Here is a 21,329-nt window from a genome sequence, read left to right on the forward strand (position 1 = left end):
CCCATTAGAAGAGTTTTAAACCAGTCAGGAATTTCTTGATCAACACTAATGAGGTAATCTGCCTGATAAGACCCCCATGCCTTCCCCTAAGGCAGCGGTTCTCAACCTGTGGGTCGCGGCCCCTTTGGGGGTCGAATGACCCTTTCACAGGGCCGCCTAACACCATCGGAAAACACATATACAATTACATATTGTTTTTGTGATTAATCACTATGCTTTAATTATGTTCAATTTGTAACAATGAAAATACATCCTGTATATCAGATATTTACATTATGATTCTTAACTAGCAAAATTACAGTTATGAAGTAACAATGAAAATAATTTTATGGTTGGGGGTCACCACAACATGAGGAACTGTATTAAAGGGTCGCAGCATTAGAAAGGTTGAGAACCACTGCCCTAAGGAAAGATGATCTTGCTTGAAAAATTCACTCTTGCCCTGGCCAGTTTGCCTCAGGAATATCATCCCCAAAGGATCATGGGTTCAATTCCTGGTCAAGGGCACTGACCTCGGTTGTGGGTTCAATTCCTGGCTCAGTCAGGCACATGCAGGAGGTACGATCTATCTCTCTCACCTCTCTCTCTCTCTCTCTCTCCTTTCTCTTTCTCCCCTTCTCCCTTCTTTCCACTCTCTACAGATCAATGGAAAAAATATTCTCAGGTGAGGATTTTTTAAAATCCACTCTTTTCTTAGTTCCATCCTCTTTCTGCCTATTAAAACCTTCCTCCTTGTACAACTCCTTGATGCTCACTTCTAGTTGCTAGATGGAGTGCTACTTAATTAATGAATCACTTAATAAAGCTAATTCGATCCTAAAACTTATTTTGTTGTTTTGTTCTTTAACACTATTAAACAGATCTTTTTCTTATTTATTTATTTATTTATTTATTTATTTATTTATTTCTCCCATTGACCCCTTCTAGCTGCCCCAGGCCTTCATTACCCTATTGTCTGTGTCCATGGGCTATGCATATATGCATACAAGTTCTTTGATCTTCTCCCGCCCTCCCCCCCCTTTTAGGATATTTTTCTAGAAGTGGGGTCACTGGGTCAAATGGCAGTTCCATATTTAATTTTTTGAGGAAACTCCATACTATCTATCCTAATATATAAAAACCCAGGGTCCATAACATGCAAAATGATCTAAGGCTCAACCAATCGGAAGTCAGTGCTGGGTTGCTGTGGCGACCCAGCATTGACTGCCGAGGGGGCTGCGGATCAGGCCTGGAGAGAGAAGCAGGGTCTGATCCCTAGCCTCCATGGCAGCTGTTGATCAGCACTTGCCTCTCTCTTTCACTCCAGGCCTGGCCAGCAGCTATGCCTCCCTTTCTCTCTGGCCTCCGCTGGGGCTGATCAGCAGCCCCACTTCTCTGATCAGGCCTGTTGATAGGCCCGCAGATGCTGACTGGCATATACACTGACCAATCAGAACCAAATCTGGGTGAAGTGTGAGGAGCCAATGGCTGCCTAAGAGGCAGAGCTTTTGAGCTGACTAGCACATAAACTGACCAATCAGAACCAAGTCTGGGTGAACTGCGAAGGCAGAACCTAAGGTGGGGGCTGAGGAAGGGTTTTAAGGGCAGCAGCTGTTTGGTGTAAGGTGTAAGAAAGCAGTTCACTGTTTTAATGACCGGTTTGGCAGCATAGTGCATATGACTGGCTGTCAGTCCAGATATAGGGATTATGTATTTTTGTCTGCCAAGAGCATCTCCTCCTGATGAAAAAAGGCTCCCCTCCCCCGCATTTAAGCAATCCTATCCTATATAATCTATCTATACTACTAAAAGGATAATATCCTAATTAAACCAAGTCAACTGGTCATCTTCCAGATGTCCAACTTCCTTCCAGACAAAGCCATGGTGGTGGGGGCTGAGGCAGAGAATGTTAGGAGTGATCAGGCTGGCTGGAGAGGCCAGTTGGGGGCAAGATCAGGCTGGCAGGGGAGGGCAGTTTGGGGCGAAATCAGGCCAGCAGGGGAGGGCAGTTGGGTGCAACCAGGCCAGCAGGGGAGGCAAGTTGTGGGTGAGATCAGGCCAACAGTGGAGGGAAGTTAGGGGTGACCAGGCCTGCAGGGGAGCAGTTAGGTGTCGATCAGGCTGGCAGGGGAGTGGTTAGGGGCTATCAGGCAGGCAGGCAGGTGAGCGGTTGGGAGCCAGCAGTCCTGGATTGTGAGAGGGATGTCTGACTGCCTGTTTAGGCCCTATCCCAACCTAAACAGGGATCGGGCCTAAACGGGCAGTTGGACGTGCCTCGAGGGGTCCCAGATTGGAAAGGGTGCAGGCTGGGCTGAGGGACACACACACACACACACACACATGCACACACACACTCACACTCATGCATGAATTTCGTGCACCAGGCCTCTTGTATACATAGAAAAGCCTAAGTGACCATTACAACCAAACGACCAGAACGACCGGTTGCTATGATGTGCACTGACCACCGGGGGCAGATGCTCAACCAGGAGCTGCCCCCTGGTGGCCAGTGTGCTCCCACAGTTAATCTCCCCCAGCTGGCCAACCTCTCTAAACACTACATGCTTTTACCTGTCTCCTCACTTATCTAGAAGATGGGATCCTTAGCCCCATTTAACAGGCCAGGAAACAGGCATGGGAGTAGGGTAGGAAGTGGAGCAAAGTCCCACCACCTCTAAGCAGCTTTGCTGGAATTTCAACCAGGAAGTCTGACTTCAAAGCTGATGTTCTTAGAATGGCTAAAATTCATTCAATATATTCATTGAATGCCATCTATATGCCAAGCCATCTTGACTAATGATGATTACAAACATTTATTGAGCATTTTCTGTATAGCAGGCCCTTTACTATTTCATTTAATCTCTGCAACAGCCCTATGCACGCCATTCAACAAATGTGCAAACTGAAGCATGGAGAGGTTAAATAACTTCTCTAAAGTCACTCAGCAGCCTAGCTCCAGGGTTTAGGCTCCTATTTCTCTTCTTTTTCAGAGAACAAATGCTCAAGAGATAGATAATAAACACATGAACAAATAAATAATATAACAAAATAAGGTGATAGCAGAACTCAAAGCATGTCATGAAATACATCCATGCAGCCACAGAATGCCGAAGATACAGGCCCCAGTGAGCCCACTCCTAAGTATTTACTCAGGAGAAATGAAAACATATACAGGGGTGGGCAAACGGAGGTATACAGTTGTGAGTACGCAAAACCGGGAGTTTAGGAAGTAGAGTACAAGAGCATATAAATAATGAAAGCCGGCAATTTGAGCACTTATGAGATTGCACCTAAGTGAGACTGTGCCATTGTAATAGTCTTTTGAGTTAATAACGCTATTGTAATAATCATAATCTGCATGTCTTTTTCCATTCAAACAACTATAAACCCACTTTTGCCCACCCCTGGATATCCATGACTAGTACAGGAATGTTCAAAGCAGTTGTTTTCATAATTGCCCCAAACTGGAAACAAACCCAAATGTCCCTGAAATGGTTAACAGATAATACATTGCAGTAGATCCATTCCATGGGACGCTACTCAGTAATAAAAAGGAACTATTGGTAAGCAGGACACCGTGGGTGAATTACGAATGTGTTAGGCTAGTGAAAGCAGCTAATCTCGAAGGGTTACATACTACCTGATTCCATTGCTAGCATTCTGGAAAAGGTAGTTCTGTAGTGACAGAGAGAAGATTGGTTATTGCCCGAGGCTGGGGGACAGAGGAAAGGAGTAATGGCAAAGGGACAGAAGGGAAAGTGGGGTGATGGAAATATTCTGATTCTTGATTGTGGTTACATGAGGATGCACATGTCAAAACTCAAACTGTACACTTTCAAAGGGTGAAGTTAATTGTAATAAATTACATCTCTTTTTTTTCTAAATTACATCTCAATGAAGTTATATTTAAACTAAAATGCAGTAGAATAAAGTATAGACATCAGTTAATAATAATGTGTCAATAGTGGTTCCTTAATTGTAACAAATGTATTCCACTAAGGAGAAGATTTTAATAACAGGGGAAACTGGGTATGGTGTTTATGGGAACTCTATTCTATTTTTGAAATTTTTCTGTAAATCTAAAACTGTTTCAAAAATAAAGTTTACTTTTTAAAATGAAAAAAATCAACAACAGAATGGAGAAGATATTCTGCCCAATTTAACTTATGTGGGAAAGAAAAGTAGGGTACAAACTCACCCATATCATATATTAGTATTTGCTTTCTTTTTAAAAATTCAGACATATTTGACATATAATATTATGTTAGTTTCAGGTGTACAACATAATCAATCTATATCTGTTTATGCTGTATTGCCAAAGGAGACATATGGAACGCTTCACGACTTTGCATGTCATCCTCACACAGGGCCATGGTAATCTCTGTATCACTAGACTTTTAGCACATGTGCTGCCAAAGCGAGTTCAATAGTATCTACATTTAAAAAATATTTTTTTATTGATTTCAGAGAGGAAGGGTAAGGGAGAGGGAAAGGGAGAAACATCAATGATGAGAATCATTGATTGGCTGCCTCCTGCACGCCCCACACTGGGAATTGAGCCCACAACCTGGGCATGTGCCCTGACCGGGAATTGAACAGGACCTCCTGGGTCACAGGTCAACACTCAACCACAGAGCCACGCCTGCTGGGCTTTACATTTTTTCTAGGGTTATAATGAAAAGAATTAAAATGTTTAAAGTTAGAAGCTGTTAGGAACAGGACAGCCAGAAATTTTCTGGCTCTATTTTATTTATTTACTAGTGCCCTGGTGCACGGATTCATGCACATTAATTAATTAGAAGGGGCCGGCAGGGCAGGACTGGGTGAGATGGTGCGGGGGGCGGGGGGAGGAGGGGGTTGGGCAGGAGGGGCAGACACACCCTGGAGCCAACCTCCTGTGGTCCCTCCCCACTCCCCAGCCAGCTGCTCCTGGGGTGGCACTGTGGCTCAAAGGGTGTCTGCAGAATGGTATCTCCAGCAGGTGGAGTTCCTTGGACTGACCTGCATGGATAGGTCTGAAACCGGCTCTCTGACATCCCCTGAGGGGTCCCAGATTGGGAAACGGTGGTTCTTGGGTGACACACCCTGGAATCAGATTCCCTCCTCTCTGGTTCTGGGTGCATCACCCCAGAACCACTGCTGCCTAGTCACAGCAGTTCAGCAGCTCCTGCACTGAGTGTCTGCCCCCTGGTGGACAGTGCACATCATACCTACCGGCCAGTCGCGTGGTCACTTAGCCTTTTATATGTATAGATTTTTGCATGGTTTGAATTTGACTGTGTTATTTTCTCTCCTGAAGAAAAATAAGGATATTATCATCTTTTAAATTTGCTGAAATTAAGCAGCAAAGATCTTGGAGGAAGTCTTTGAAGGGAGAAGGGGGTTGGGAGGTGCAGCCACTGCCCGGGGAGTAGGGACCCCTACAGACCTCAGAGAGCCCCCTGTCTCCTCATGCATGCATGTAGGACCCAGAGGAGAACTTTTGCCCTCTCTATGTCCTCTGTCCTCAGCTCCTCAACTTTCTTTCTTGCTCACACTTAGGACTGCAATAAAAACTTAGCCAATAAAAGTACAGGATCCCAATTAAAATGGAATATCAAGAAACCCCAAGTCATTTTTTTAGGATAAATATATCCTATGCAATATTTGGAACATACTTATACTAAAAATGTATTTATTGTTTATCTGAAATTCAAATTTAACTGGGCATCCATATTGTACCTGGCAATCCTGCTCACTCCACAGCAGCCACCCTGGCCTCATGGTTGATTCTTAAACACACACACTCAGTCCTGTAGGGCCTTACACCCGCTGGCCCCTCTGCTTGGGTCACTCTCCCAGGTCTTTGCTGTGACCAACTCCCTGTCTTTTGGTTCAAATGTCACCTCCTCTCTGGATACCATATCTAGAGCAACGTTACTATCCCACACTGGAATTACCATGTGATAGTATGTTTTCAGGGTTTCTTTACCTCCCCGGGTAGAATTTAAGTTTCACAAGGAGGAAAATGTCATCTGGGCCACCACAGTATTTCCAGCACTTGCATCGTAGGCACACAGATCTTTCACGGTTCTTGGCTACAATCAACAGAAACCATTTCTGACTGATGTGAGCAATGAAGGACTTTAGTAAATAAAAGTTGTTAATGAATGAATCCAAAAACCCACAGCTTTCCACTCCTTATCTCTGCACAGACCCCCAGCCACCCCACAAGCTCTCCCCTGGGCCCTGCTGCTGCTTCTGGGAGCATTCGCCCCGGTCCTGCTTAGGCAGGCCTCTGTGCAGCCTCCAAAAGCCTTGCTCAGCTCTGTCTCCCAGAAGCCTCAGCATCTCTGGCCCTGCCACCTGTCACTTCCTGTGCATGTCACATATCACAGGTGTTGCAACCAGCCGTACGTGCCTGTCTCCTGTGCGCCTAGCAGCAGGTGCCCTGAGGGTTGGGCTTTAATCTGATTCACCTAAATCACTGTCATCCCTATTATTTGCTACCTGCTCCCTCAGTGCCAGGTCTGTGTTAAGCAATTTTTTTAAAAATATATATTTTATTGATTTTTTACAGAGAGGAAGGGAGAGGGAGAGAGAGTTAGAAACATCGATGAGAGAGAAACATCGATCAGCTGCCTCCTGCACATCTCCTACTGGGGATGTGCCCGCAACCCAGGTACCTGCCCTTGACCGGAATCGAACCTGGGACCCTTCAATCTGCAGGCCGACGCTCTATCCACTGAGCCAAACTGGTTTCGGCTGTGTTAAGCATTTTACCTTTATTTCTCCTTCCTTCATTCATTCTGCCAACTTCTATCCAAGTAATTACAATATGTATTGGGTACTGGGGCTGCAGAAACCCCTGCACCCTGGCTCACCTTCTGATGGAGGAAATAAAGAATACATAACTAAACATGTATCTACATGGTAGGTCACAAAGTCGAAATGGCCAAAGGAAAATAAAGCAGGGAAAGGGGCTGGGCGGTGGGGGATGGAACATTCTTTCAAACAGGTGGTCAGGGAAGGGTCACTGAAAAGGTGAGATTTGATCAGAGGCCTGGAGGAGTGCGAGGGAGCCATGTGAGTACCTGGGGGCAGAGTCCCAGGCCCAGGGAACAGCCAGTGAAAACCGAGGAGGGTAACCTGATCGATTTGAAGCAGGGTGGGCAAGGACAACTAGTGGGAGATAAGGGCAGGGAGGTGTTGGGGTCAGTTCATGTGGGACGGTCCACAGGGAGGACATTGCCCCAAGTGCGATGGAGCCACAAGAGGGCTCAGGCAAGGGAGAGACATGGCTGATGTGGAGTCCCCAGGTCCCTTTGCTATGTGTGAGAAGCAGAGGGTGGTGGCAGGAACAGGAGCAGCAAGACCAAGCAGGAGGTGAGAGATAAGGTGGATAAGACTAGGCTAGGGTGCGGCCTTACAAATGGGAGGAGACGCATTCTAGATAAATTTAAAGACAAACTATCAGAATTTATTCGGTGATTGATTATGGGCATGAAAAAAAGAGGAGTCAAGGACAACACCACCAAAGCTTTCAACTCATTTAATCCCAAGGCAACCCCACAAGGTGTGATCATTCTTTTGTTACAGATGAAGAAACAGGGGCTCAGAGAGGGCTAGGGACTCCACAGCCCACTGGGAGTGGCAGAGCTGAGATTTAACCGGGCTTCTGTCTGGCTCCCATGCCAGGCCTTTGCACTCTGTGGACCCCATCGCCGGGCATGCTCACAGCCTCACTCAGCACACACAGAACATGCCAGGCCCGACCGGCTCTGATTCATTGCTGTCTGCCCGGCATTGCCTGGTGTCTGGCATGTGGCAGCCTTCATTAAGGCAACAAATATTTATTAAGCATCTATCTTGTGCTGGGCTGGGCTGGTTCGAGCCCTGGACACCACCCTCCTGGGTTGACAGTCCACCCCCAGACAGTGCTGGCCCAGAAAGGGCGGGGTTGAAGTGGGGGTGTCCAGGGTCCTAACCCAGCCTGAGAGGGGCCTGGGAGAGGTTGAGGGAGGTGAAAGACCCAGGACAGGAATGAACAAGATGGTCTGGGTCTCCACCCTCACAGACCCCCAGCCCTGCAGGGCAGATTGACAATGAATGGTTAACAAATCAATGGGAGAACTGCAGAAAGCCAAGAGCTAGAATTGACGTACACAGGGTGGGACAGAGACTGGGTGTGGTTATGTTAACTGGGCTGTCAGGGAAGGCTGTGATCCGAGGCCTCCCCTCAGCCGGTGCCAGCCTGGGATGAGCTGGGGAGAGGGCACCCTGAGAGCAAAGGTCCAGTGCACAGGCCCCACGGCAGAAGCAGCTTGGTGTGTTCAAGGTAAACTGACGAATGAAGTAGAAACAGAGGCATGGATTCATGGAACAGCCTGACAGCTGTCAGAGGGCAGGAGTGGGGATGGGCTGGGGGTGGGGGAGACTGGGTGAAAAAAGGTGAAGGGCTTAGCTAAAGAACATAATTATAGCCCACAGACACAGACAACAGTGAGGCCATGGCTAGAGGAAAGGGGGGCTGGGGCTGGGTGGAGGTGGGCAAAGTGTGTGTGTGGGGGATGGGGACATCTGTAATAGTGTCAACAATACAAATAAAAGTTTTTTTAAAAAAGAAACTGCCAGGAGCCAGTGTGCTTTGGGCTGGATGGATGGGGTTGGGGGGTGGGGGAGGTGGGAATGAGATGTGAGGAGGCTGACAGAGTCAGTGCAATGGAAGGACAGATGTGAGGTTGGCCTGCAGAACTGGAAGTCACGGATACCTTCGGGAGAGCTGGAGTCAGAGCATGTTCATCAACCGGCTCAGAGCCCTGCTGTGACTCCCTCTCACTCAGGATGTGTCCCACAAGGCCCTGCAAGTCTGCCCCCTCACTCACTACCCCCACCTCCCCCTCATTCTCTCTGCTCCAGACACACTGGCTTCCCCGCTGATCCTCTGACAGGGCAGGCACGTTTGTGGCGCAGGGCCTTTGCACCAGCTGCTTCTCTGCCTGGAACACTGCCCATGTGGCCCCTGCCTCATACTCCCTCCCCTAGTCTCCATCCCTCTTCCCTGCTTTTTCTGAGCACTTATCACTAAATAGTGACACCATTATATATTTTACTTATTTATTACGTTTGCCATCTTTCACCGGGTAGAATGTCACTAGGGCAGAGACCTCTGTCCTGTTCATGGCTGTCTCCCCAGGACTGAGAACAGAGCCTGGCACATGGTAGGCGCTCAATAAATAATGGTCGGATAAAAGAAAGGAAGAAGGGAAACAGGGGAAGGAGGAAAAGGGGAGGGAACAGCAGGTCAATGAACACCTAAGGCTTGTCAGCCACCCCAGCTGGAAGTCAGGAGTGGTAACCCTTCTCCACTTCCAGGATAAGCCATTGCCAGGCTGGGGAACTGTGACACAAAAAGACAGTCATTAGCATTTTCTGGCTATGGGTGCGCTGAGGGCAGGCCTGGGGGTGGGGTGGCGGGGGGTCACCATCGCCACCTGCTGGAGAGTGGGGCCTGATGGCCGTGCCCACCTTACAGACTTGGGGCTGGCCACGCCTCTCGCCCCCACGCCCTCCCACACAGGCAGGAGAGGGGTGCCCTAGCGGGCATCCCCAGCCGAAGTGCAGAGTCCAAGGAGCCACAGCCATAAGCCTCTTTATTCCCGAGGCCCTGCGGGCACTGCCCAGTCGGTGCTATGCAGCAGGGGGCAGGGCTGTGCCACCCACTTGTGCGTCTGTGTCTGTCTGTGTCCGCAACTGCCCTTCAAACACAGCCGCTGGGGACCCCCACCTCTCCAGGAGGGGAGAGCTGCCCAGCCCCCTCAGGGTCGCAATCGTCCACATGGGCCCTCAGGAAGGCAGAGGAGTCAAGGCCTGCCCTGACTCCCCAGCCGGGCATGGGTGTGTCCGGTTACATAGGCCGCAAGGCTCAGAGTCGCCCCGTTCCTAGAGGTACATCATCCGGTGGAGCAGGGGTCTCACCACCCATACATCATCCACAATCTTTCCATCCTGCAAGTAACAAAAAAAATGACATAAGGACTGAAGGCCTAGAACAGTGATGGTGAACCTTTTGAGCTCGGCGTGTCAGCGTTTTGAAAAACCCTAACTTAACTCTGGTGCCGTGGCACATATAGAAATTTTTTGATATTTGCAACCATAGTCAAACAAAGACTTATATTTTTGATATTTATTTTATATATTTAAATGCCATTTAACAAAGAAAAATCAACCAAAAAAATGAGTTCGCGTGTCACCTCTGACACGCGTGTCATAGGTTCGCCATCACTGGCCTAGACTCTGGAGCCAGGTAGCCTGGGTTCACATGCCAGCTTTGCCTCCGATGTGCTGTGTGACCTTGGGCAATTTGCTAGATCTCTCTGAGCCTCCATTTTCCTTATCTGCAAGATGGTAATAAGAGCATCTACCTTGTAGACGTGGTGGGAATGAGATGAGATTTGGAAAGGGCTGTGTAAATGTAGGTTATTGCTGTTAGAGCACAAACCCTGGAGTCAGACAAACCTCGCTTTAATCCCAGCGCAGCCACTCTGTGTGGCCTTATGCATGTGACCTGACTCTGAGCCAAACTTCCACGTTCTATAAACTAGGGAGGACAGAAAAAAGTAATACGTACAACAGCCTGCCCTGGCATATGTGCCACTCAATAAATGGTAGTTACGTGTAATAAAAAGAGCATGGACTTTGGGGTCAGATGCCAGTTCTGCCACCCTCCGGCTGGGTGAAAATTCCTTCTCTCTCTAAGTTCAGTTCTCTCATCTGTAAAATGGAAAGAAAATCCTCCCCATGGGATTGTTGTGACTAGAGTGCTACTAAATATACAGGGTCTATAGCCTAACACCTGGTACATAATAGGTGCTCAACAAATCATAGTGATTATCATTATTTTAAAATTATAATAACAAAAATAAAGAAACGTGGGCCTGATCATTTGGGTCCATCTAACCTGAAGCCACCTGGACCACACACACATGGTATTGGCTTCCCTTACCCACCGCCCAGCACCTATCTTTTTCTTTCCCCTGCTTCATGTTGACGAGTAGCTATAGAATTTACCATGTTTTAAAAGCTGTTTTAAGTACTTTATATATACTAAGCCACTTAACCCCATATCATCCTGTGAGGTAGAAACTATTAAACATCTCCATTTGGCAGATGTGAAAACTGTGGCTCAAAGTTAAGTTCCTTGAGGTCATCTAGCTGGTAGGTAGCAGAGGCAAGATCTGAACCCAAGATTCCTGGCTCTAGAGTTCTCAGCTGCACCTGGCTACTCAGGATGGTGACTCGGGCACCCCTCACTGACCTGGTCATCGGACACCTGCTGGATGTGGACGTGGGTCCCATTGAGGATGTGTAACCGCGTGTACCCGTACTCCTTCACCCGCATGGCACTCCAAGGCCGCGGGAAGAGGGTGAAGCGGGTCAGCCGCTCCTCACAGCCCTGCAAGGGACAATTGTCAGACCGGGGTGGCCGGGGCAGGCGGGGACCCGCAGAGGAGCAGAAACAGCCTGCCAGGCCAGGACCCTGCTGCCCCCAAGGGAGAAAAAGTCAGTTAAAACTTGACGTCAGTCATGCTCACAAGTGCGTGTTTGACCCAGCCAGGCATCCAGGCCGGGCCTTCTGGAAAGTGCATGGCCGTATGACACCGTCCACTGCAGCGTTTTCTGTAAAAGTCCCGAGCTGGAAGCCACCCAAGTGCCCATCAGTGGGGTCAGTTAAGTAAATTATAGCGCAACCATTACAAAGCAGGCTGATATAGAAAGGGGCCAGGATGTATCATTAAAGGGAAAGTGCAATTGCAAAGCAGAAGAAATTGGAGGGTCTCAACCCTCACTGAACAGTAGACACTCCAAGATTTCTTTTTAAAATTACCAAAAAGGGAGTGCTCGTTCTAACAGGAGAATATGCCAGGTGAGTGAGGGAGCTCAAAAAAAATTACCATTTGCAGCCATCATTATAATAACTGACTGAAGCAAGAATCATCGCTAGATGGTAAAACTAACTAGTGGGGAAAGTTTGAGGTTTAACATGATATTTGCATAGCCTCAAAGTATCTCTCCAGGAGACACTTGTTAATTAAAAAGAGGGGGGAGAGGACTACGGTGGAGAGGCCAGCAGACACCACCTTAACGAAGTGATCAGCGTGAACACCATCCGTAATGAGACCGTTCCCTACCACATCTACAAGATGGGAAACTGAGACTTAAAGGGGTTAAAGAGATACCACGTACCTCCTAGGAGGATGTCCTGAGAACGCGGTATCAATTTTGTGTATTCTTCTCAAAAAGGGATTAACTTCCATCTACCTGAGCAAATATCAAGCAAACCCAGATCGAGGTATGTTCTACAAAATGATTTTGCTATACTCTTCAAATTTTTCAAGGTCATGAAAAATGAAGACAGAGTAGGGAAATGTTTCCGATGAAAGGAAGCTAAAGAGACAAGACACCGAAATAGAACATGTGATTTTAGACTAGATTCTGGGCCAGAAAAATTCTTTGCTTTGATTTAAAGGACAGCAATGGGACAAATGGCTAAATCTGAAGAAGCTCTGTGGATCAGGCAGTAATAGCATTTTATCAAGGTTAACTACTTGAATTTGATTATCACACTGTAATGATAAGAGATAAGATAATGTCCTTGCTTTTTAGGAAAGACAGACAGAGAGGGACAGGGGCATAATTTCTGAAACGTATTCTTCACTGGATCTGAAAATAATAATAAAATGTATATATGTGCATATATACACATGCATACATAGAGAGAGATTAAAACAAGGATGGTTAAATGTTCACATTGGGAAATCTTGGTCAAGGGGATATGGAAAGTCTTGGTATTATTTTTTGCAACTTTCCTATACATGTGAAATCACTTCAAAATTCTAATTTAGAGAAAAACTAATCTGTGCTAATAAAGATCAGAATAGCGATCACCTATGGGCCTGAGGAGCCTCTGGTGATGATTGCGTTCTGTTTCCTGTTCCTGGAGTGACTACTCAGGTGTGCGTCACCAGGGCCCATCCTTAGAAGGTTCTAGTGTTTGGTTTGGGGTAGGGCCCAGTCATCGGAGTTTTAAAACCTCTCAGGTATTCTAACAGGCACCAAGGTTGAGAACTGCAGAGGTATGAGGCGTGATCCAAGTTGTTTTTAAAAAGTGGGTGAAATAGCCCTAGCCGGTTTGACTCAGTGGATAGAGCGTTGGCCTGCGGACTGGAGGGTCCCAGGTTCAATTCTGGCCAAGGGCACATGCCCGGGTTGTGAGCTCGATCCCCAGTAGGGGGCGTTCAGGAGGCAGCCGATCAATGATTCTCTCTCATCATTGATGTTTCTGTCTCTCTCTCTCCCTCTCCCTTCCTCTCTGAAATCAATAAAGAAATATATATTTTTTAAAAAGTGGGTGATGTAGTAACACATTTCTATGTAGACAATTACTTGTACATGGAGAGAACATTCTAAATGCTAGCAAAAGAGGGAACAACTGAGAGTGGGAGTAAGGAGGGGTGTAGATGGCTGGTGTTCACCTCCTGACCTCTGTACTGTTTGAATTTTTATCACCAGAGGCTCTTACTAATTTGTAAGAATCAGCTTTTAAAATGAGCCTCTTGGTGTTCCTGTACAAGGGGCACCCGCTCTCAGGAGTGTTGTTAAAAATCTCGTTTTCACCATGAAAAAATAATAATAAAGTAAAACAAATAAAATGAGCCTCTCTCCTTGCAGAAGTGACTGATTCCAAGGTGGGGGCAGGGGAACCACAAGATGATCCTGAGCACCTTATAGTGCCGAAGAGCAAGGAAGTGCTCCCGTCGAAAGGACAGGGGACTGACCTGAAGAGTTCCCAGTGGCCAGAGCTGGAGCAACCTGAGCAGCAACAGAGTCAACAGCATTGGACCACAGCACGCAGAATGAAATAATTACCCATGAGTCCACTTCGGTATAAATCAATAGCTAATGAACCAAACAAGTGAGGCAGAGGGACAGCGCTGCCTCACAAGAGGATTATAATAAGTCTAGGAGGAAGGAGGGAACTGGAAGATCCCAGGAGAACACCACAGTGTGAATTGTTGCAGGCAAGACCCACTGACAGTCAAAAATGTGTGCATACATACACACGTATACATGAAAGTTTGAGGAGAAACAAGACATTTGCGTGGTCTAAAAGGATCTCCCCCAAGATGTTTATTAATTTAAAAGGGAGATATAATAACTTTATGGTGGGGAACCCAGCAGATACTTCCTTAAGCTGGTGATTCAGAGAAACCCCTTCAGGGTAGAGACACACTGATATCCCATACTCCCTGGTCTGATGCGCTGAGAGGACACTCTGTGATCGTCTTGCCCAAAATGCATACCTGAATCTCAGCATGAGAGAAATGTTACATAAACCCAAACCGAGGGCATTCGTCAAAACACGAGGGTCTGCCAAAACCGGTTTGGCTCAGTGGATAGAGCGTCGGCCTGTGGACTGAAAGGTCCCAGGTTCGATTCCAGTCAAGGGCATGTACCTGGGTTGTGGGCACATCCCCAGTAGGGGATGTGCGGGAGGCAGCTGATTGATGTTTCTCTCTCATCAATGTTTCTAACTTTCTATCTCTCTCCCTTCCTCTCTGTAAAAAATCAATAAAATATATTTAAAAAAACAAACAAACAAAACAAAAACAAAAACAAAACATGAGGGTCTGCAAATATGTGAATGATGAAAGAAAAGGAAAGACTGAGGGGCTGTGACAGATTGGAGGAGACTAAGAAGACACAATAACTACATACAATGTGGGATTCTAGAACAGAAGTAGGCCATTAGTGACAAAGGGGTGGAATGTGAATGAAGTCTGGAGTTCAATTACAATCCTATCTAATAAAAGCCTGATATGCTAAGTGCCCAACCATTTGTTCAACCCTTCAACCAGTTGCTATGATGTGCACTGACCACCAGGGGGCAGATGCTCCAACTGGTAGGTTAGCTTGCTGCTGGGGTCCAGCCAATTGGGACTGGGCGAGAAGGGCCAGACACACCCTGGAGCCCTCCTTCCGTCCCTCCCAGCCGGCCATCCTGTGGTCCCTCCCTGGCCTCTAAAATATTTCTTCTAATTAATTTCCTTTCAATGTGCACGAATCCGTGCACCAGACCTCTAGTAATAATAATAGTAAGCCCTCTGCCTGTGGATCCATCCAGTCGACCTGGGCAAGTGCCCAACCACTGCCACCTATTGAACTTGTGACTGTCAATGAGTATTTTACTGTCTGAGCCTCTGTTTTCACATCTGTACAGTGAGCATGTTGCTAGGTTGAGTTAGTGATAGTGACTGTATGAAGCATGCAGCACCCCAGCTGGTACAAGTTCAACCCTCCATAAATAGCTACAGGAGAGAAGCCAGAGGCACCCTTTGCCGCCCTGCTCACAGCAGATCCTGTGATGATGTGGACAGGGCCTCGAGGGTTGGTGTAGGGCATCTCTCGGCTGCCGTTAAATACCTGGAGAAGGGGACAAGGAAGAGAGGTGAGTCATTCCAGACCAGACCAGAGGGTCTCAGTAGGGTCCATTGACAGCAGCCCTCAGCCCTCCCTGAACCTCACCTGGTAGTTGTAAAGTGGCCACAGTCGTTCGTACGAGTGCTCATGGGCCCACAGCTGCAGGTCGACCCCTGAGACAGAGCAAGTGGGGGTCAGGCCCCTGCATCCAGGTTGAGGGTGGGACCGGGGCCAGGGAGCACTTCCCAGTCCCTGAGTCACTTACCATATTTGTAGAAAAGATCCTCTAATCCAAATAACTTGCCGAAGAGGCCTTTTCGAACCTGGGCAGGAGGAGCAAAGAATGAGGGATGATCCGGGCAGATCCCCTCCTGGCTCTCAGCACCCAGGGAAGGGTCCTCACCTTGCTTTCATGCCACGTACAGTCATCCACATCCGCATTGGAACAGTACATGGGCCGGTGACCCATGGTGATGATCCACGGCCGGGCTGCCCGGTCCTTATTGGCTTTCTAGAGAGAAGGGCCAGCGTGAGAGGTGGGAGTAGGAGGGGAGAGGAGGCAGGTCCAAGAGGTGACAGGGACCTCCACCCAGTTACCTGGAGGTCTCTCTCCAGCCAGTGAAACTGTCTCTCTACCAGGTGGCGGCCGTAGTGGAGGTAGAAATATACTTCGGTGGAGAAGGAGATGATGTGCGCAGGGCCCAGATCCCAGCTGAGGGGTCAAAAGGCAGGGATCAGAGATAGGGTCTGTGCTACATCTCCCATCCTTCAGGGCAGGGAGGTCAGTCCCCCAGTGCTCCCCCCGCCAACCCCCAGGTTACCTGTACCACAGGCCCTCATTGTTTCCGGGCATGCTGAAGCGAGCCTTGTAGTTAGAGAAGTTGCTGGATAAAAGGAAGTAAAACGATGGGGGGAGGGTCTGGGTGCCCCATCCACCCATCTCCTGAGGTTCCTGAGGTCAAGTCTGGCTCCCAGACCATCCCTCCTCTCCTCTCACTACCACAAAGGAGCTGTGGTATGAGGGACTAAGGTGAAACACTAAAGAGGACCCATCTGTTCTCACTGGCCAGGCCCATGCCCACCCCGAGGCCCCTGGCCCTTACTAGCGTTCCTCATGATTCCCAGGGCATGTCATGTATGGGAGGCTGGCAGCCACAGGCTCGATGAGGCGCATGAACTCGTCGCCGACACGAGCGTTGTCCTGATCCATGTTGTAGGCAAAGTCTCCTGGGGAGGGGGGCAGCGGGCAAGGGGAGAGTGAGGACCCAGAACTAGCTCTGCTTTCTCCAGAACGGAGAGATTGGTTGCTCAGGTGTGGGCTGGGCATCCTCTGGCCTCTGACCCATCCCAGCTCTCTGACCCCTGCCTCCCACCCACCCATGTGTGCACTTGGAGTGTTTCCTGAACCTCTGGCCCCTGAGACCCCACAGGACCAAACTAGTCTCCTGTGCTCTGATCATAGCGGCCTCGTCTCTGCCAGCCTCCTGTGCCCTCCCAGAACATTGAGACTGACAGTCCGGTACTGGGTTTACACCAGGCACAGTCCCAAGGCCTTTGCATGCTTGATCGTTAGAATCTTCAAAATCCTCTCTGAGGTGGGTGTTATCATTCCATTTCAGGTGGAGAAACTGAGGCCCGGAGAGGTAAGCACTCGCCCAAGGTCACAGAGCCGGTTAGTGACGATCCGGAATAGTACCCAGGGGTCCACCTCTAGTCTGTGGCCTCGAACCACGCCAGCCCAGGCTTCACCTCCCATCTGGCTCTGTCCCTCAAGCCACAGCAGCAATGACAAAAACTAACACTGACATGCCGGGCAATGCCAACTTATTTAATCATCACATCAGCCCCCTGAATTCTGAACACGTCTTAGTCCAGTAATAATAACACAGGAGAAAACCATGCAGTAGCTCTAAGGTGGGAGCTGGATTTTAACGGGGAAGTCCGGCATCACAGACACCATCTCCATGGCCAGCCTCATCCCCAGGCCCCTCAGAACCACACTGGCCCTTGCCCCAGCCCCCTCTACAGTCCTGGCGATGCCTCCCACCCAAGTTTCCCACTCCCCCACCCCACCCCCGCCCCATACCTCCAGGCACACCCTTGCCAATGCCTCACCCACATGGAGAACAGCATCGTACATGCCCTGCTGAGTGTCCCTGCGCAGCCGGGGGAGGGCCCTCGGGTTGTCAGCCCCCAGGTCCCCAAATACAACCAGACGGGGGCTCCAGTGGGGCCCATTCTTTAGGGCCCTGAAGCGGAACCGGCGGCTCCAGCCCTGAGTACTGCCACAGCGGTAAACTGGGGGGGAGGGGAAGGTCACAGTCAGCGGGGGGCCTCCGTGTGTCTCCTCCACCCCCACCCACCTTCAGTTGGTAGAGGGAGGAGGCAGGGGGGTTGAATGAGTCTGACCCATGCCCCTCTGTCCATCTCACCCCAGGTCCCAACACCTTCCATTTTTATCCCAGTGTCTCAGACACGCAGAGGAGTTACCAGCCCACCTGAGCCACCTGCCAGTGGCAGCTTCCAATCCATATCCCACTCCTCTTCCCATTCCCTCCTCAACACCCGGGCCGGGACCCCTCTCACCATACTGGACCCCCGGCAGCAGCCCCTGCAGCGTGACGCGGTGTATGTAGAGCTTCCGCCGGAGAAAGCCCCCATCCACAAAGGGGCTGACGGTGCCCTGGGCCCGGAGGGGCAGGGGCCCCGATAACTGCAGCCCGAACTGTACTTCAGACTGGGTTGGGACCCATGTGGTCCAGGTTACAGTCATGGAGCCCGGCTCACCTGGGCAGAAAGGAATAGAGAGGAGCTGGGCAGTGAGGCCTGGCAGGGCAGGGAGAGATGTGCAGAGAGAGTGAGGGCAATGATTAACAGCTCCTGAAGACTCCGTAGTTAAGGACAGAGGTTGTGGAGCTTCCCAAGTTCAATCCCAGCTCCGCCATTTCCAAGCTGTGCTTTCCTTGGGCAAGTCACAGCCTCGCTGTGCCTCAGTTTCCTTATCTGTCAAATGGAATAATAAAGTACCTATTCTATAGGGTTGTTATGAGGCATAGATTAATAAATATAAGTAAAGTATTTGAAACAGTGCCTGGCATGGTTAGGGTTATATTATTTACTATGTGCAGGCCTTGTGCCAAACATTTTACATACTTAATATCATTTAGGGGTTATAAACTCAGATGTCCAGAGGCCAGCTAGGTAATATAAATGGGGGAAAGGGCCAGCTGTAAGGAGCAAGACAGTATGGCGCTGCGGGGGCGGGTGGTGGCAAACTGCAGACTCTGCCCAGTCTAAAAGGAGCAGCCATCGCTCAGCTCTGGGGACACCTGCCATGCAAGAAGCAGGCCCAGTGCCGCCAAATCTGTCAGTTTCTAGAGTAAATTTTTATATTGTGGTTTTTATGTCCCGAGTATATATAGATAGATACACAAATCCAGACTTTTAAGTGATTGTTCCCAATTCTTAAACATTAGCAACCAAATCAAGGTTTTAAAAATATCATGAGGTATATGTAATGTTGCGTATTCACCTCCCATCTGGTTCCCTGTTCCCTCATGTCACAACAGCAATGATAATAACTTCACCCGCACCATGAAAATGCACACGCACAAGGTTACTGGTTGCCACACTGTGTGCAATCACCATATACCAGAAACAACTGTAGGAGGGTGGCTGAATGAATCCTACAACATGTGTACAGTGGAGCACTATGCAGTGTCAAAAAGAAAGAGGACAAGCTCTGGGAGCTCTAGGACATGGAATGACGTCCGGGACATACAGATAAATTTAAAAAGCAAAGTATACAAGAGTATAGTCAGCTACTCTTCCTGGACGAGGATATAAGACAATACACAAAGATATGCTCATTTGTACAAAGAAAATACAGGGAGGATATACTAGAAACTAAAGAGATGGATTACTTACCTGGAGTGGTTGGGAAAGTAAGGGGTAGGGAAAAGGAGAAATGGGGAAGTAGGAATGAGGAGGGAGGATGCCGCTCTGAGTTTATCTTTTTTGCATAAAAATTCTGAATTCTAAAAGCTATAGTCATGTTTCATATCTCCTTCATACACCCTAAAAGTAAACTAACAAAATTACCCAGGATGTAGGGAGAAGCTAGTATGGAATATAAACACTAACAAATGGATGTAACTATATTTAAAAATGAATAAAGTAACCACACTGAAGGATTAGGGAAGAAAAGTAACGTGCACTGATGGTGGGAATGCAGACTAGTGCAGCCACTATGGAAGACAGTATGGAGTTTCCTCAAAAAACTGAAAATGGAACTCCCATTTGACCCTGTGATCCCACTTTTAGGAATATATCCCAAGAAACCAGAAACACCAATCAGAAAGGATATATGCACCCCTATGTTCATAGCAGCACAATTCACCATAGCGACCCAGAGTCATAGAAGCATCAAACAAACTGTCTAAGGGTTGGGGGGCAGGAGGTACGGGGGTAAGAGATCAACCAAAGAACTTGTATGCATGCATATAAGCATAACTAATGGACATAAGACACTGGGGGATAGGGGAGGCTAGGGGACTGTCTAGGGTGGGGGGAAAAATGGACACACATGTAATACCCTTTGTAATACTTTAAGCAATAAAAACAAACAAACAAAAAAAACAACTAATATTTTAAAATAAAAAAAAGAAAAGTAACTGTGAAAAATAAGTCTAGACTGGGCACTGTAAGATGACAGAGAAAAAGGACTGCATATAAGTGCGATCATTCAATAAGTGTTCTCAGAGGGATACTGGCAAACAATTCTGAATCAACTTTATGTCTATACTAGAGGCCCAGTGCACAAAATTTGTGCAGGGGGGGGGTCAGTCCCTTAGCCCAGCCTGCACCCTCTCCAATCCAGGACCCCTCAGGGGATGTCCAATTGGGCCTAAACCAGCAGTCGGACATCCCTCTCACAATCTGGGACCCCTGGCTCCTAACTGCTCACCTATCTGCTGGACTGATCGCCCCTAACTGCTGCTGCCCTGCTGTGTGGGTCCTGGGTGTGGGTATCCGGCTCCCTCCTCCCTCCTGTCAGAGTCTGGGGCATGCCACAGGGCCCAGAGTCAAGTCCCCGCCCACCCGCGTGCGCCTCGAAATCGAGCGAGACCCAGGTCTGGCTGGCCTCACCCCCATTGGGCGAGACCCAGACCTAGCCAGCCCCACTCCCTTCAAGCCCTGCAGGTGCATCACAACCCCAGTGGGCGCTGGGCAGGGACGCAGCCTCCTGCTGATCAGTCATTACGGCGTGAGGGTGTGATGACCATTTGCATATTAGCCTTTTATTATTATAGAGTAGCACTGAACAAGTAAGTGTATGTAGATAGTGGGAGCTATGGTTCTCAATGTTGGAGAAAGAAGTTACAAACAAAGAAAGAAGGAAAAATAAGGCTTTGATGTTGGACTGAAATCAGAGGTATCAGTATGATCCCATGGCATTTAATATATACACAGATAAGCAGGGCAGGAAGATGGCAGCATAGGTAAACACCGGGAAATTGCTGCCTCCCACAACAACTTCAAAAATACAACGAAAAGACAAAACGGACATCATCCAGAACTACAGGAAGGCTGGCTGAGTGGAAATTCTACAACTAGAAGGAAAGAGAAAAGCACACTGAGAGCCAGAGGAGCTGTGGAAGTAAAGTGCAGAGGTACGAGGCTCGTGTGCTTACGGAAAGGGGCTGGCACCTGAAGATGCGGCTGTCTTTTTGAATCGGGAGGGAGTCACAAGCCCCCGACTGCTCTGAGCTCCAGTTCTGGGTGAGTCTCTGCGGACCTAGACTCATACGGGGAGAAACTGGACTGTCCGGCAGTGGGCAGAACTTGTGACACGAGGGCGGCTTTCTCTCAAAGGTGCTTGCAGCCATTAC

General features: G+C 48.5%; 1 protein-coding gene across 1 annotated transcript in view; it reads right to left on the reverse strand.

Moving 5' to 3' along the window:
• Window positions 1–9,840: 9,840 nt before the first annotated feature.
• Window positions 9,841–21,329, reverse strand: part of ACP7 (acid phosphatase 7, tartrate resistant (putative)) — a 16,983-nt gene continuing 5,494 nt past the window's right edge. The window contains exons 2-12 of the mRNA XM_006774635.2: window positions 18,025–18,225; window positions 17,554–17,736; window positions 16,542–16,665; window positions 16,260–16,322; window positions 16,036–16,150; window positions 15,842–15,949; window positions 15,704–15,761; window positions 15,544–15,611; window positions 15,370–15,441; window positions 11,276–11,413; window positions 9,841–9,966 (exon numbers count right to left, since the gene is read on the reverse strand). Coding sequence (XP_006774698.1) covers window positions 9,901–9,966; window positions 11,276–11,413; window positions 15,370–15,441; window positions 15,544–15,611; window positions 15,704–15,761; window positions 15,842–15,949; window positions 16,036–16,150; window positions 16,260–16,322; window positions 16,542–16,665; window positions 17,554–17,736; window positions 18,025–18,225 — 1,196 coding nt within the window. The 3' untranslated portion in view covers window positions 9,841–9,900. The remainder of the gene's footprint in view (window positions 9,967–11,275; window positions 11,414–15,369; window positions 15,442–15,543; window positions 15,612–15,703; window positions 15,762–15,841; window positions 15,950–16,035; window positions 16,151–16,259; window positions 16,323–16,541; window positions 16,666–17,553; window positions 17,737–18,024; window positions 18,226–21,329) is intronic.

The sequence above is a fragment of the Myotis davidii genome, unplaced genomic scaffold, assembly GCF_000327345.1.
Source record: "Myotis davidii unplaced genomic scaffold, ASM32734v1 scaffold1608, whole genome shotgun sequence".
NCBI classification, from domain to species: Eukaryota; Metazoa; Chordata; class Mammalia; order Chiroptera; family Vespertilionidae; genus Myotis; species Myotis davidii.